At 41.2% G+C, this 13,942-nt stretch overlaps 1 protein-coding gene across 4 annotated transcripts in view; it reads left to right on the forward strand.

Moving 5' to 3' along the window:
• The first annotated feature begins 5,661 nt into the window (after nucleotides 1-5,661).
• The window catches only part of LOC140727873 (MSL complex subunit 3-like), a 31,919-nt gene continuing 23,638 nt past the window's right edge, over nucleotides 5,662-13,942 (forward strand). Inside the window, exons 1-3 of one of the 4 annotated variants that reach the window (XM_073045765.1) lie at nucleotides 5,664-6,071; nucleotides 6,433-6,456; nucleotides 12,179-12,261. Coding sequence is in view for 2 of the 4 variants with exons in the window: in XM_073045763.1 (XP_072901864.1) it covers nucleotides 5,973-6,071; nucleotides 12,179-12,261 (182 nt within the window). In the remaining 2 variants the exon portion in view is untranslated. Of the gene's footprint in view, nucleotides 6,072-6,432; nucleotides 6,457-10,448; nucleotides 10,543-12,178; nucleotides 12,262-13,942 lie in introns of those variants that run through there. The other 3 variants (XM_073045763.1, XM_073045764.1, XM_073045766.1) reach the window with 3 other exon arrangements.

Consider the following 13,942-nt stretch of genomic DNA (forward strand, 5'->3'; position numbering starts at 1 on the left):
AAGCGATTATATAAGAATACAAGCAAGGAAAGTTAAACTATAAGGAAACTAACCAATCTACACCCTGGTCCGACATACCCAATCTAGTCATAAATTTAAGCAATTCCGTCATATTGTCTCTTCATTGACCTTACAAAAAAAAAAGCCCCACTGTTTAAATTTAAGAAATTCTCAAAACAATCATTGCTTCCTTCCTATTTTAGAAATTGTTCTTGTTCAGTACTTCTGGCATTTCCATTGTTGATTGTTCATTTGGGGTCATGTGTGCCTCAAACACTTTGTTCCTTCACTTTGTAAAAGGCTTTCAATTTTGTAATATCTTCTGCACTATTTCTTTAACTAAACTATCTAATAAGACATTTCAGTGTGCTGAAAGGTTCTTGTTTTAACATGAACCACAGTGTAGCAGTCCAATCATGTCAGTCTATTGTCTCAAGTTAAAGGACAATGAAGATAAAATTGAAATACTTTTGGATGGTCCCAAAGCCTAAAGAGATAAACTTCTTGATAAACTTGGGAACTTGGCTACCCTTGTAAAATCAGAAATAACAAGTCTGGATGTTATCCTGGATTCAGATTTGAATTTGAAATCCCCACATAAGGAAAGTGACCAGAGCAGCATTTCTACACTTAAGAAATATTGCAGAGGTACATCCATTTCTGTCATATAATGATGCTGAAAAATGAATTCATGCCTTTATATAAAAAAACTAGATTATTACATCTAGACTAGACTAGATTCTGACTGTCATTCCAAAGCGATCTATGGACAAACTTCAACTCATTCAGTATCTTGCTGCTAGGCTTTTAACCAAAATCATTCCCATACCAGCTTGGCATTGGCTTCCTGTATCTTTTAGAATTGATTTTAAAGTTCTTTTACTTGTTTTTAAAACTCTTAATGGTCTGGGACCAGAGCACATCACAGAATCATTTTTGTTTTGTAATCCTGATCGAGCTCTTCTTCTGCTGGTCTCTTAAATTTAAACAATCGCCATCAAAAGATAATTGGCAGGTCAGCTTTTGTGAACTGTGTTCCTAAACTGTGGAACTCAATACTTAAAACTATTTGTTGTTGTTCAGCCGCTAAGTTGAATCCAACTCTTCGTGACATCATGGACTTGTTGGAAACTGCCTCTCTAGGATCTCCCAAGGTCATATACATTGTCTGAGTAATATTATCTATCCATCATAATCTCTGTCGTCCTCTCCTTCTTTTACCTTCTGTGTTACCCAACATGAGAGTCTTCTCCAAGGAATCCTGTCTTCTCATGATGTGCCCAAAATACCATTAGAGTAGTATCATCTGCATATCTGAAGTTGCTAAAATTTCGTCTGATAATTTTGATTCCAACATTTGAGTCCTCTAGACCAGCATTCCTCATGATGTGTTCAGCATATAGAAAAGTATAAGGGATTCAAATTCAGCTGACACTTTTAAATGCAACTCAAAACCTATTTATTTATCCTAGCTAACATCATCTTGTCTTTTATTTTCATGTTCATTTTTATCTTTTATTTTAGTTTCATGTTTGTACTTAAATCCATTGTAAAGCACTTTGAAATACATAATTTGTAAGAAAATCATGTTATTATTGTTATTATTAATATTAAGATGGCAGCGCAAGCAACCAGGGTGACACTCTTCTGTGCTCCTACACTATCTTAGATTCAGACAAGTCAACTTTTTTTCTGATCAACATAAAAGATCTCATAGTCCTCGTCTGACAAGGAGCAGGGAAGATATCTCTGAAGTATTAGTCATCATTACCAAAACAAAACATACTGTACAGTCCTTATCACAATGCAATTCATGTGCACTTGTTGCACATCGGGTCTGTGTTCCATTTCTCTGCTTCTGGGCTGGCCTCATCTCAAAAGTACACCATTAGCTTAGGAGCGTTTTGGGACAATGAGAGGTTGTGAATTTAAATCTTTAAAAAAAAATCTTTTCTATGAGAATGATTCTGGGGATGAAAGGTTGAACATATAAGGAGTGTTTGATGGCTCTGGGCCTGTCCTCACTAGAGGTTAGAAGGACTGGGGACTCTCATTGAAACTTACCAAATATTGAAAGGCCTGGATAGAGTGGACGTGATGGGCGAGCCTAGGATTAGAAGACACTGGCTCAGAATAAAACGATGTTCCTTTGTAACAGTGAAAATCTTGTCATGTATAGCATTCACACAGGGTCAGCAGTGGAGTGTAGCAATTGGCATAACTCTATTACAGAGCCAGTGACACAGATTCAGTTCCCACCGGATTCTGTGGGAGTTTGTGTGTTCTCCCAACCAAGTGGGATTCCTCCTGGTGCTCTGGTTTCCTCCCACATTCCAGGGGCAGGGGGTTGGTGGGCTGATTGGTCACATGGATGGGCTTGTTGGGCTGGTGGGGCAGGGGTTGTTGTCATGCTGTACCTCTAAATAAAACTAAATAAACAGTAGGTCAGGTTATTACACAGCGCCTTGAGGTAGTACAAGGGAAAACAGTAACAATGCAGAATGAGGAACACACTGCTGGAGGAACTCGACAGGTCAGTCAGTGCATGGGGAGAGGAATGAGCAGTCAATGAATCAGGCTGAAATCAGTCATCAGGCCACGTCTTGGCACATAAAAAAAAGACTCTATTCCTGTCCATGGATGCTGTCTTGCTGGTTGGCACTTTGTGTGCTTTCCTCAAGATTTCCAGCATCTGCAGAATCTCTTGTGTTTACCGAATGCAGAAAAAAATGTGACGGCTATAGAAAAAGTGCAGTGCCTGTAAACAATGAGGTGCAAGATCATAATGAGGTAGATTGTGAGGTGAAGAGTCCTATTTATTGTATGAGATAAACCTTCAATAGTCTTTTAAGAGCGGGTTTAGAGACTGTCTTATGTAAAGTGAATGTTAGTGTTTCTATTTATTTGTACGGGGGACTAGATACAAGTAGGCCAGCAATCATGTTTAACAGGCAGAACACCAGGCTGGCATGGACTAGATGGGCTGAAAGGCTGGTTTCTGTGCTGTACTGCTGCTCTATGACTTTAACAAAAATGAGGAGCAAGTTATTTAGGCAGTGGGTGGTAAATCTGTGGAATTCATTACCATAAACAGCTATAGAAACCCAGTTATTTGGTATATTTAAAGTGGAGGCCGGAAGGTTCCTTTTTAGTAAGTGTGTCAAAGATTATGCAGGAGAAAGCAAGAGATTGATGTTGAGAGGGAAAAGTGAATCAGTCACCATTGATAAGGCCATTCAGTGGGTTGAATGGCCTAGTTCTGCTCCTATATCTTATGATTTTTCAAACTTGAGATGTTAGGTGAAGGAAACATCATATCCATCTTCTTCTGTAGAGTCTCCAGCTGCTAAGGGCTTCGTGTGTTTGGCTCTGTGCTGAAATGGGGCCATGGCTGCGGCCTGCTCTGGGCTTTGTCTGCAGACTCACTTTGTTCTGAGTACTATTTCTCATCAGCAAGAACGACAAGTCAGCTTACAGAGAGGAGGTGCAGAGCCAACAACCTGTCTCTGAATGTGAACAAAACAAAAGAGATGTTGTTGACTTCAGGAAGGCACGGAGCAGCCACTCCCCGCTGAACATTGACGGCTCCTCTGTAGAGATCGTTAAGAGCATCAAATTTCTTGGTGTTCAGCTGGTGGAGAATCTCACCTGGTCCCTCAACACCAGCTCCATAGCAAAGAAAGCCCAGCAGCGTCTCTACTTTCTGTGAAGGCTGAGGAAAGGCCATCTCCCACCCCCATCCTCATCACATTCTACAGGGTTTGTATTGAGAGCATCCTGAGCAGCTGCATCACTGCCTGGTTCGGAAATTGCACCATCTCGGATCGCAAGACCCTGCAGTGGATAGTGAGGTCAGCTGAGAAGATCATCGGGGTCTCTCTTCCCACCATCACAGACATTTACACTACATGCTGCATCCGCAAAGGAAACAGTATTATGAAGGACCCCACGTACCCCTCATACAATCTCTTCTCCCTCCTGCCATCTGGGAAAAGGCTCCGAAGCATTCGGGATCTCACGACCAGACTATGTAACAGTTTCTTCCCCCAAGCTATCAGACTCCTCAGTACCCGAAGCCTGGACTGACACCTTGCCCTATTGTCTTGTTTATTATTTATTGTGATGCCTGCACTATTTTGTGCACTTTATGTAGTCCTGTGTAGGTCTGTAGTCTAGTGTTTTTTTCGGTGTTGTTTTTTTACGTAGTTCAGTCTAGTTTTTGTACTGTGTAATGTAACACCATGGTCCTGAAAAACGTTGTCCATTTTTACTATGTTCTGTATCAGCAGTTATGGTCGAAATGACAATAAAAGTGACTTGACTTGACTTGACTATTTTCTTCCTTTTATTGTTTGGACGATTTGCTTTTTTTTCACACGAGGTGTTTGAGTATTTTTTTAGTGGGTTATTTTGGGTTTCTGTTTTGTGGCTGCCTGTAAGAAGACAAATCTCAAGGTTGTATAATGTATGCATACTTTGATAACAAATGTTCGAAGTTTGAGTCATTGAATATTACAGCACAGAAACAGGCCCCTCGGGCCATCTGGTCTGTGCCAAACTATTAATCTGCTCATAATTGCTAACAAGTGGCTGAGCAGAAACAAAGGAGGGCAAGCTGAATTCCTCCAGCTCAGTTGGTAATCGGTTTCTTATTGTCACATGCTCGAAGTACAGTAGCTTGCCATCTGTACCAATCATTTCAGGACATCAATACATCAAGTCAAGTCAAGTCAAGTCACTTTTATTGTCAGTTCTACCATAACTGCTGGTACAGTACACAGTAAAAATGAGACAACATTTTTCAGGACCATGGTGCTACATGACACAGTACAAAAATTAGACGGAACTACATAAAAAAAATACAACACAGAGAAAGCTACACTAGACTACAGACCTACACAGGACTGCAAAAAGTGCACAAAAACAGTGCAGGCTTTACAATAAATAATAAACAGGACAATAGGGCAGTAAGGTGTCAGTCCAGGCTTCGGGTATTGAGGAGTCTGATAGCTTGGGGGAAGAAACTGTTACATAGTCTGGTCGTGAGAGCCCAAATGCTTCGATGCCTTTTCCCAGACGACAGGAGGGAGAAGAGATTGTATGAGGGGTGCGTGGGGTATTTCATAATGCTGATTGCTTTGCGGATGCAGCGTGTAGTGTAAATGTCCGTGATGGTGGGAAGAGAGACCCCGATGATCTTCTCAGCTGACCTCACTATCCACTGCAGGGTCTTGCGATCCGAGATGGTGCAATTTTTTACATCAAGTTTTTACAGGGGGAAAACAGAATATCGCGTTATAGCTACGGAGAAACTGCGGTATAGGTAAACAATATTCAAGTGTTCATCTTAGCCCATTACTTTCTAAGAAAGTAAAGCCAATTGCCTTCTTTTGTGATAAGTTTTGTAGTTATTGAAATTTGGGGTAACTTTGGTGGGAGCAGCGGCAAGGTGAACTGTTTCTTACTGGGCGAGGGTTCAGGCACTGAATCTCTCCGCCAACAGTTCTGTGATGCAGAGGAACGACGAAAAGGCTTCACTAACACGAGGAAGTCTGCAGATGCTGGAAATCGAAAGCAACAGACACAAAGGGCTGGCGGCACTTCCCGGGATCTGGAGGAGGCTGGGTCTCATCCAATCAGCGTCTAAAACCTACAATGACTACAACTCCCAGAAGCATGCGGGCGGCCGCCATCAGGGCTGCTGTTGGCTAATTTTACCGAAAACTGCGAATAGCGTAACCAGTTGGCCGAATACCGCCTCAAAAGGGAGGTGGATTGTGTGGGCCGCGGACCGGATTGGCGGAGGAGCCGCGGGATGAGCCGCTGCCGGTGTGAGGCCTGGGGCGGGTCGGCGACGCCTTTGTCTGTGGGACGGTCCCGCTGTGGCAGTAGAGTTGTCCGGTCAGGTGCCGGCCTAGCGCGGCTGTAACGGCAGGGTTAAACTGCTTCACCTCGAGCTTCATCATGAGCAAATGAACACACGGGGAATGAAATTTAAATTCCGTAAAGGGGAACGAGTTCTTTGCTTCGAGCCAGACCCGACGAAAGCCAAGGTCCTATATGATGCCAAGGTAGGGGTCCGGCCTCGAACCGCTGCCGGCCCCGGAGATGGTGGGGGGCCCAGCCCGCGGGGGATTGGGAGAGCCGGCCAAGGGGGCTGAGGCTTGGGCACATGCAAGCCCGTGGAGAAATCTGGCGGGGGTGGAGATGGAAATCCGCGTTGGATGGGGGGGGGGGGTCAGCTCATTGCCTTTGGGGTACAGGATCCATCTGGGAGCTGATTCTCATTCGGGGCCTCCGGCATGATGATTGAGGGCAGTGAGTAAAACAGTAATTTGACAGTAACCTTATTGTATGATTTTCGTTGTTTCTGTCCTTGTGCTGTGTTTCCAACGTGACCGGCAATAACACGCTATGATCGTGACTTCGAAGCCTGACTGAGCAACAGAATTTTGGGTTAAGTATTAAAAGGGTTGAAAGAAGATTCAGGTTCCTTGCTGAATTTGCCTTGCAGGCTAATCCTGACAAGATTCGACTTCTAACATATTTGTGGCTAAAATACCTTTAATCATTAATCATTGATTAATAAATTAACAGTAATTATGAAAACATCCCACTGCTTTGTTTAGTAAAGAATCCCCACTACATTTGGCAGTAAAGATGGCAATAATGTGCCTTTTTGTTATGGGTAGAGTGTAAAGAATCGAGGGTGGCACTGCATGCCATGTGCCAGCAGAAGTTTTGTGTTCCATCTTGGGCACACATGCCATAGGTTTGACAGCCTGATTTGTATAGTGTACACTTGGACCACCATGTTGGACTTCAATTTCTTTCAGCATCCAGTATGGATGGGAAGAAATTTCCTCCAACTAAACCCAATCATGGTGTTTTTGTTCCCTGTGTCACAATCTTTTGCAGTCATCTCAATTGAAACCTGATTTTTTTTTTGCAATCTTGCCATTATTTTACCTATGCTGACCTCCTAATGACACATCTGCTGCATTTCCTTACACTTACCACTAAGTTTATCTCCCAAGTGTGGCTTTCCAATGTACTGCCACCCTGTATGACCATGCACTTACCTGTGCAATGACTGTTGGCATCTTAGTACTGCCCTTATCTCATTCATCTTTTGCTCGTATCTTCACCCTCTATTGGTTGGTCTGACAGCTAAATTTTAAAACTTTATGATCTCACTCTTTATCTCTCTAACCAGTGCAATGTGTGGATATTGGTCCTCCTTCAACTCTGGAGCTTGTAATAGTGTGTTTGTTTCAGTGTTAAATGCTGGGCCTTTCATCTACACCCTATCCTTGTTATATGCGGGGGATATGTTCCTTCCAGTCGACGCATAATTTGAATAATTATGTAAATGGAGAAAATAGGGATGCATTCCAGAGGACATCCTAAATATGTTTTATCTGTAATTTATTCACATTTTCATACCAATAGGACACAAAAGCAGTACCACAAGGCAACATTTGTATTATGTTTAATCAATTTAAGGTAATATTCAACATAATAAATCATAGAAAGTTAACATACTAGGGTGTGCAGTACTCACCAACAGTGACAGGTGTGTCGCTCCGGGAGATGAGTGGTTATTGTGGTGTTGGGATCATATCAAGCACAGCAAGGGGTGAAGGAAGACTCACAGAACTCTTTAGAACACCCGGCAGCAGGAAATGACACTGGTTTGAAGAAAGTGGTGAGGGTTGTTTGCTTGGTAGCATTTTGTTTTTCAGCATAAATTTGCTTGTAGGGAAGAAGGGTTGACAGCAGGGAACGACTGAAATGCTGACTCCGTTCTAAACTTGGGTCCATGTCCATTGCCATTTATGCCAAGTGTTCCAACTTACACCATTCTCTCACCGTTGGTAAACTTCCGGGATTTTCAAAATTGTCTGTTGCTTGCAGCATCTGAGAGATAGTTCGCCGTAAAAAAACATTGAATATGGATCACACCTTGGTCAAGTGGCTGAATCAGCAATATTGTGTTAGGCGGCAGGAAACGCACTGTTATGTTAGGATGAATGCTGTCCAAATGTTTAGGATGGGCTGGCGCATTGTCAAGCAACAAAAGAACTTTAAAGGCAAGATTCTGTTCCCGTTAATAGCGCCCCAGAGCTGTGTTACCTTCAGCTGATGCTGTGCTGTTTATAATTTCCAACTTTTTTTCAAGTGTTAAAGCAGTTCTCTGCTTCTCGGCTGATAGCCCAGGGCAGGACATCGGATGCTTAGGAGGCACAGTTAAATATTTCAAGCACAAAATCACTGTACCACAGGTAAAACCAACAAAAGTTTAAGAGCACAAGATCACATATCCACACCTTGCCAGAACCAATGCGAGACTGGTGGGAGTGAGACTGTGAGGCGCACGTGACTTGTATTGGCAGGACAGCAGTGCTCCTCACATAACTGAGAGTTTTGGATGCATATAAGGAGACATTGGTAAAAATAGATTCCTCGCATAACTGTGAATCTGCATAGTCTGAAGACGCATATGCAGGCAGTCCCCGAGTTATGAAAGAGTTCTGTTCCTGAGTCCGTCTTTAAGTCGGATTTGTACGTAAGTCGGAACAAGTACATCTGGTATTATTTAGCATCAGTTAGTCAAACATTTGTCTCAGTATATATGTAACCTTTCTATGCATATAAAACACTTAAGAAATGTATGTATTCTAATAATTAAACCACTGCGTTGGTTAGTAATAATTGTAGCTTTCATTGGGGCAGGGCCTTTTGCATGGTCCATTATTCTCACTTTATCCTTTAAAATTGTTCCGATCGTTGACCGACTGTAGCTTAACGCTTTTCCAATGACAGATGACATTTCACCTCTTTCCAAACGCTTTATTATTTCCATTTTATTTTTAATCGTGATCGCTTCCCATCAACGGAACAGAAACACTGCGGACAGCAGGTCCCGAGTTCCACCAGGTCCTAAGGACCATCACACTGAATTCCCCGGGTCCTAAATTCCATTGCACTGAGATAGGTTAAATGGGACAAGTGGGGGCTGTGCTGGGTTTGGGTATTTGATCCTCCACAATATTCCGTGTGAGAATTTAAACTGGAGGTAGCAGTGTTTTTTTTTTACGAGGTCGAGTTGCGTGCTCGACTTCAACCCAGCATGGATGGTATGGGAGTCACTGGATCGACATCATCCCAGCACGGGAGTGGTCTGTCATTGGATCGAACTTCTGAACCTCCGTTCTCGAGCCCGGCACTGATCTCACTGTGCCACCAGTCAATTGGAAGGGGGGGCGGGGTCAGGGTGAATCTTGCTAAGAAAAATTTAAGCCAAATACAAAGTTACAAACTCAATGCAGTGTCAACGGCAATAACTTAAAATGGCGGACAGCGTTGCGATCTGACTTAAAATGGCAGACGGCGTCATGATCCTACTTAAAATGGTGGACAGCATTCTCCTTCCTTGGTTTGTAAGTAAGAGTTGTTCGTAAGTCGGACATTCGTAACTTGGGGACTACCTGTAACGAAGATAGGGTGTATGTGGCCTGCAGTTCGGAACCAAAAGAATTGGTGCTGAAGTTGTTAAGCCTGGTGAGACTTTGCATATTCTTCAGTGGATTTTGTGGAGACTGATTTGGTGGCGTCTCTCCAGTCCTTGGACATGTCATCTGTAGGTTATCCGTGGCAAAAGATTGTGGTCACTGCTGCCTGGTAGAGTGAGCTGTGTAAGAATTGATCAGGCTGTGTGCTGGGGCACTGAAGGTGATAATGAATTTTTATAATTGACATCTCCATTCTTTGAGGGATGACTCCAAAAAAAAAGGAAGTGGTTGAAATTTCCAAAATCTTGAAAATTTGTCTTGTGAATTACTACTTCTGGTGGAGTACATTGCCCAAGCTGGTGAGTCTTTGTTTTCTGAATCAAGCATAAGGCCCATTCTTTTAACTGTTGGAAGAATGTGAAGATGTCATTGAGCTTGTCTTCTGACTGTGTACACGCTCGAGTCTCGTTGATTCAGTGACTGAAATTGGGTTGATCTCTGCTCTGGAATGGAGGCAACATGGACTGCGCAGTTTCTCATTTGTTCAACTCCAGTAGGAAGTTCATTAGATGTGTCGTGTAACATTGCAGTGAAAAATATTCTGAAAATTGTTTGCCTGGTGGTGATATCTAGCTAGATGTCTGCTGTGTGATGGGGTCTATTGCAGGTTGTGTGTTGTGATCTGACATGGAGGTGAATTTCTTTAACAATGTTTACAACACTACTGGTTCCTTGATCTTTGTTTCTGTGATTAGTAAAGGTCATACATGATGGTTTATGTTGCTCCCTGTATTTCCTTTACAACTGATAAGTGAATATTGAGCCTGTAGATGGATGATTCTACACTGATTTGGTGGGCAGCTCTTGGGCTGCAGGGAGAGGGTTTTTTTTTATTGCTGACTATACTTTCTTTCATCAGGTAATAGCAGAACTGACATTAGGAATGTGGAGTGAGAAACAAGCTGATGTTTCAGGGCAATACACCTTTATCAGACCTGCTCTGATGAAAGAACACTGAGTAAAGATAGTACTTCTCTCCGCTGGTGCTGTTGGAGCATTTTTTAGCCTTTTGCTTTATTTTGTGAATTTGGCCACATTGTGTTTGAGTTTTGAATTCTCCCCCAACCTTTCTGGCCTACTCTATTTCAGATGTTGCTGAAGCAATCCTTTCCCATTTTACTGATGATGCTTTTGATAATCATGTTGCAGTGGTTTGCTTCATTGAAGGCCCAACGAAACTGTATTGTAAGCTTTGTTGTATATGATACACCAATATACTAAATCAGCAGGCCTTCTTGCTCTCACTGCCCTGTTGGGAAGTGGGGGGGGGGGGGGGGAAGTTAAATATGTTAATTGTCAAATACATTACCTAGATTTGACCTTCACTTTTTCACCTCCAGGTTTCATTGTATAGACTAGGTGAGCAGTAAGGTATAAACATTGGTTTAAAAATTTAATATTTAGGCCAGATAATCAGTTATACTACGCAAACTATTCAAAATGGTCAACTATATTTAAACCAATGAAACAGACTTTTCTTTTTTAAAGCTAGATAGGTAAAGATTCAAAATATTAATAAAATCAATTCACTAAATGGATAGATTTTTTGAGTATATTTTAAGAATTATGCTAGAACAATGTGGTGAATAACTTGTAAATCTATATTATGTTCACTCCAACTGCAGTTTTTGTCATTAACATCCCATAAGGAAATTATTCCCTGGTGCTTTTCAATGGGCACATGATATTATTTAAATGTTGCTGTTATTTCTAATACATGCTTGTCATTGAATAGTTCTTGTATTGTCCAAATTTGCAAACAAAGATGGCACTGACCCTAAATTAATTGTTCTAAGGCAAAGTTCTTTTTAAACTATCATTGCATTTTTCACTGGGAGTGATGCTCAGTATGACATAGTTCCATCCTTTAGTTCCTTTGCAGATTATTTTCAATCATTTGCTGTGCTTTTTCTTCCTGTTTGAACTTCTCTTTAAACTTCCATCAAAGAAGTATCTAACCATTGAGGACTGAAATCTGAAAATTCAGCATGGAGCATCAGCAGATAGAAACATAGAAAACCTACAGCACAATACAGGCCCTTTGGCCCACAAAGTTATGCCAAACACGTCCCTACCTTAGAAATTACTAGGCTTACCTATAGCCCTCTATTTTACTAAGCTCCATGTTCCTATCTAAGAGAGCCTATCGTATCTGCCTACACCACCATTGTTGGCAGCCCATTCCACGCACTCACCACTCTGTACCTACTCCCCAGCACCTTAAGCCTGTGTCCTCTTGTGGCAACCATTTCAGCCCTGGGAAAAAGCCTCTGACTACCACATGATCAATGCTTCTCATCATCTTGTACACCTCTATCAGGTCACCTTTCATCCTCCTTCGCTCCAAGGAGAAAATGCCGAGTTCACTCAACCTATTCTTATAAGGCATGCTCCCCAGTCCAGGCAACATCCTTGTAAATGTCCTCTGCACCCTTTCTATGGCTTCCACATCCTTCCTGTAGTGATTTATTGTGACTTTTTAAAAAAAAAAATTCAAGCAGGGAAATGACCGATATTATGTGTGTCTTTTTTTAAAAAAACATACAGAATGGTATTATTTTTTGTTTATACTGTTTCTGAATGTTTTCTGACTTCTCTTACAGATCGTTGATGTTGAAGTTGGTAGAGATGAGAAAGGTCGAAAAATCCCAGAATATCTGATTCATTTCAATGGTTGGAACAGAAGGTAGAAAATACTTTATTTCTTAAATAGACATTTTACCATGTGCTTGTATGAATGAATAAAGGGCTCTGCAAATGTTTCACCAAATTTCAAAACACACTGCCACCGTACACAGCATAAATGTAAAAATGAGTACTTCAGCCATGGAACTGAAGGATTAAGCATTCCACAAGTACAAGGGCAAACTAAGTTAATTGTGTAGAAATTTCATTGTCTCTTGCTTTTTGACAAAGAAATAATGTAACACAAAAGATAAGAGCAGGATTTGGCCATAAGGCCCCTTAAATCTGCAGTTGCATTCAGTATGATCATGCCTGATTTATGTTGGCCTCAGCTCCTCTTCTGTACTTGTTCCTCACATTCATCCATTCTCTAATCTTTCATATATTTATCTAGCTCCACCTTGCATCTGTTTATCTGAAAACCACCACCTGCCATAGCACAGAATTCTGGAAATGCACTATTCTCTGAGAGAAGAAATTTGCATCACTATTTTACATTGCTGGCCTGTTACTCTGTTGCCATATCTCCTTATGGTTCTCCTGCAGTACTTCCAAGATGTCAACATCAACCCTGTCAAGTTTCCTTTGGGTTTTGTTTGTTTCAATAGGGTGGCCCCTTATTTTCTGAACTCCTTCAGAGCACCCTATTGAAACAAAACTCTGTTGAAACTAACTATCCTATGGTAATGTGCCCTTTATCTTCCTCCCTTCTATTTGAACAAGGGAAGTTTGTTAGTAAGTCTTTGGGTAGCCACCTGAAATTTGGAGAGTTTTGAAGAACTTCAACCAATAGGTCCACTGCCTCTGCAACTATGTTCTTAAATCCTTTGCTTTCAGACTATTTGAATCCTGGCAATTTGCAGAGGTAAATCTGAGCCTCTAAGTTGCCATTTCCTCCATGTTATTTGAAATTATTTTAAGGATATTTCCAACATGCTCCACAGAGAAGACAGATACAAAAAATTATCATGCCTGCCATTTTTTATTTCCTGTTATTAATTCATTGGCCTTGTTGTCAAGTGTTTCCAAACTTAGCTGCCTTCTTCCTACCTATATGACCATAGAAACTCTTACTGTGTGTGTGGTATTACAGCAAGTTTCCTTTCAATCATTTTTCTTAATCTTATCAATTTTAAAGTTTTTTGCTGCCATATTCCAACATTTTCCATTCTGTGCCAAATTGTATGCCCTATTTTCCATTTAAACTTATCTGTGACCTTTGTTAATTATAGATTATAGAATCCATTTTCTAATTTCTGCTGAGTGTTATGCACCAACTCTTTGAATATCTTCTACTCTTCATCTACTGACCTGTCTTTTAACATATTTTCCCAGTCCACCTTAGACACACCTTCATACCAGTGTAATTGGCTCATTTAAGTTGTTGCATGTAGCTTTCACCCTCAGTCTGAAATTTTATCATATTGTGACCACAATTTCCTAAGAAATTTTTAACCACAATATCTCTTACTAATTCTTCCACCTTGCTTGCTGTTCTAAGAAGTAGTCCTTGATGTACACTGTACAGTTTTCTATAGTACTTTGTTCTAAGTGCTTTGTTCTTCAGGATTAAGTGCTTCTGTTACTAAGTGAAGCTTAGAAACTCTTAAGCAGCCACTTGCTTTATCTCCTTTTTAAAGTAGGAAAAAATCTCAAGTTCAGAGAGGGGTGATGAGGGGCAA

This window comes from Hemitrygon akajei, chromosome 5 (assembly GCF_048418815.1).
Source record: "Hemitrygon akajei chromosome 5, sHemAka1.3, whole genome shotgun sequence".
Classification (NCBI taxonomy): domain Eukaryota; kingdom Metazoa; phylum Chordata; class Chondrichthyes; order Myliobatiformes; family Dasyatidae; genus Hemitrygon; species Hemitrygon akajei.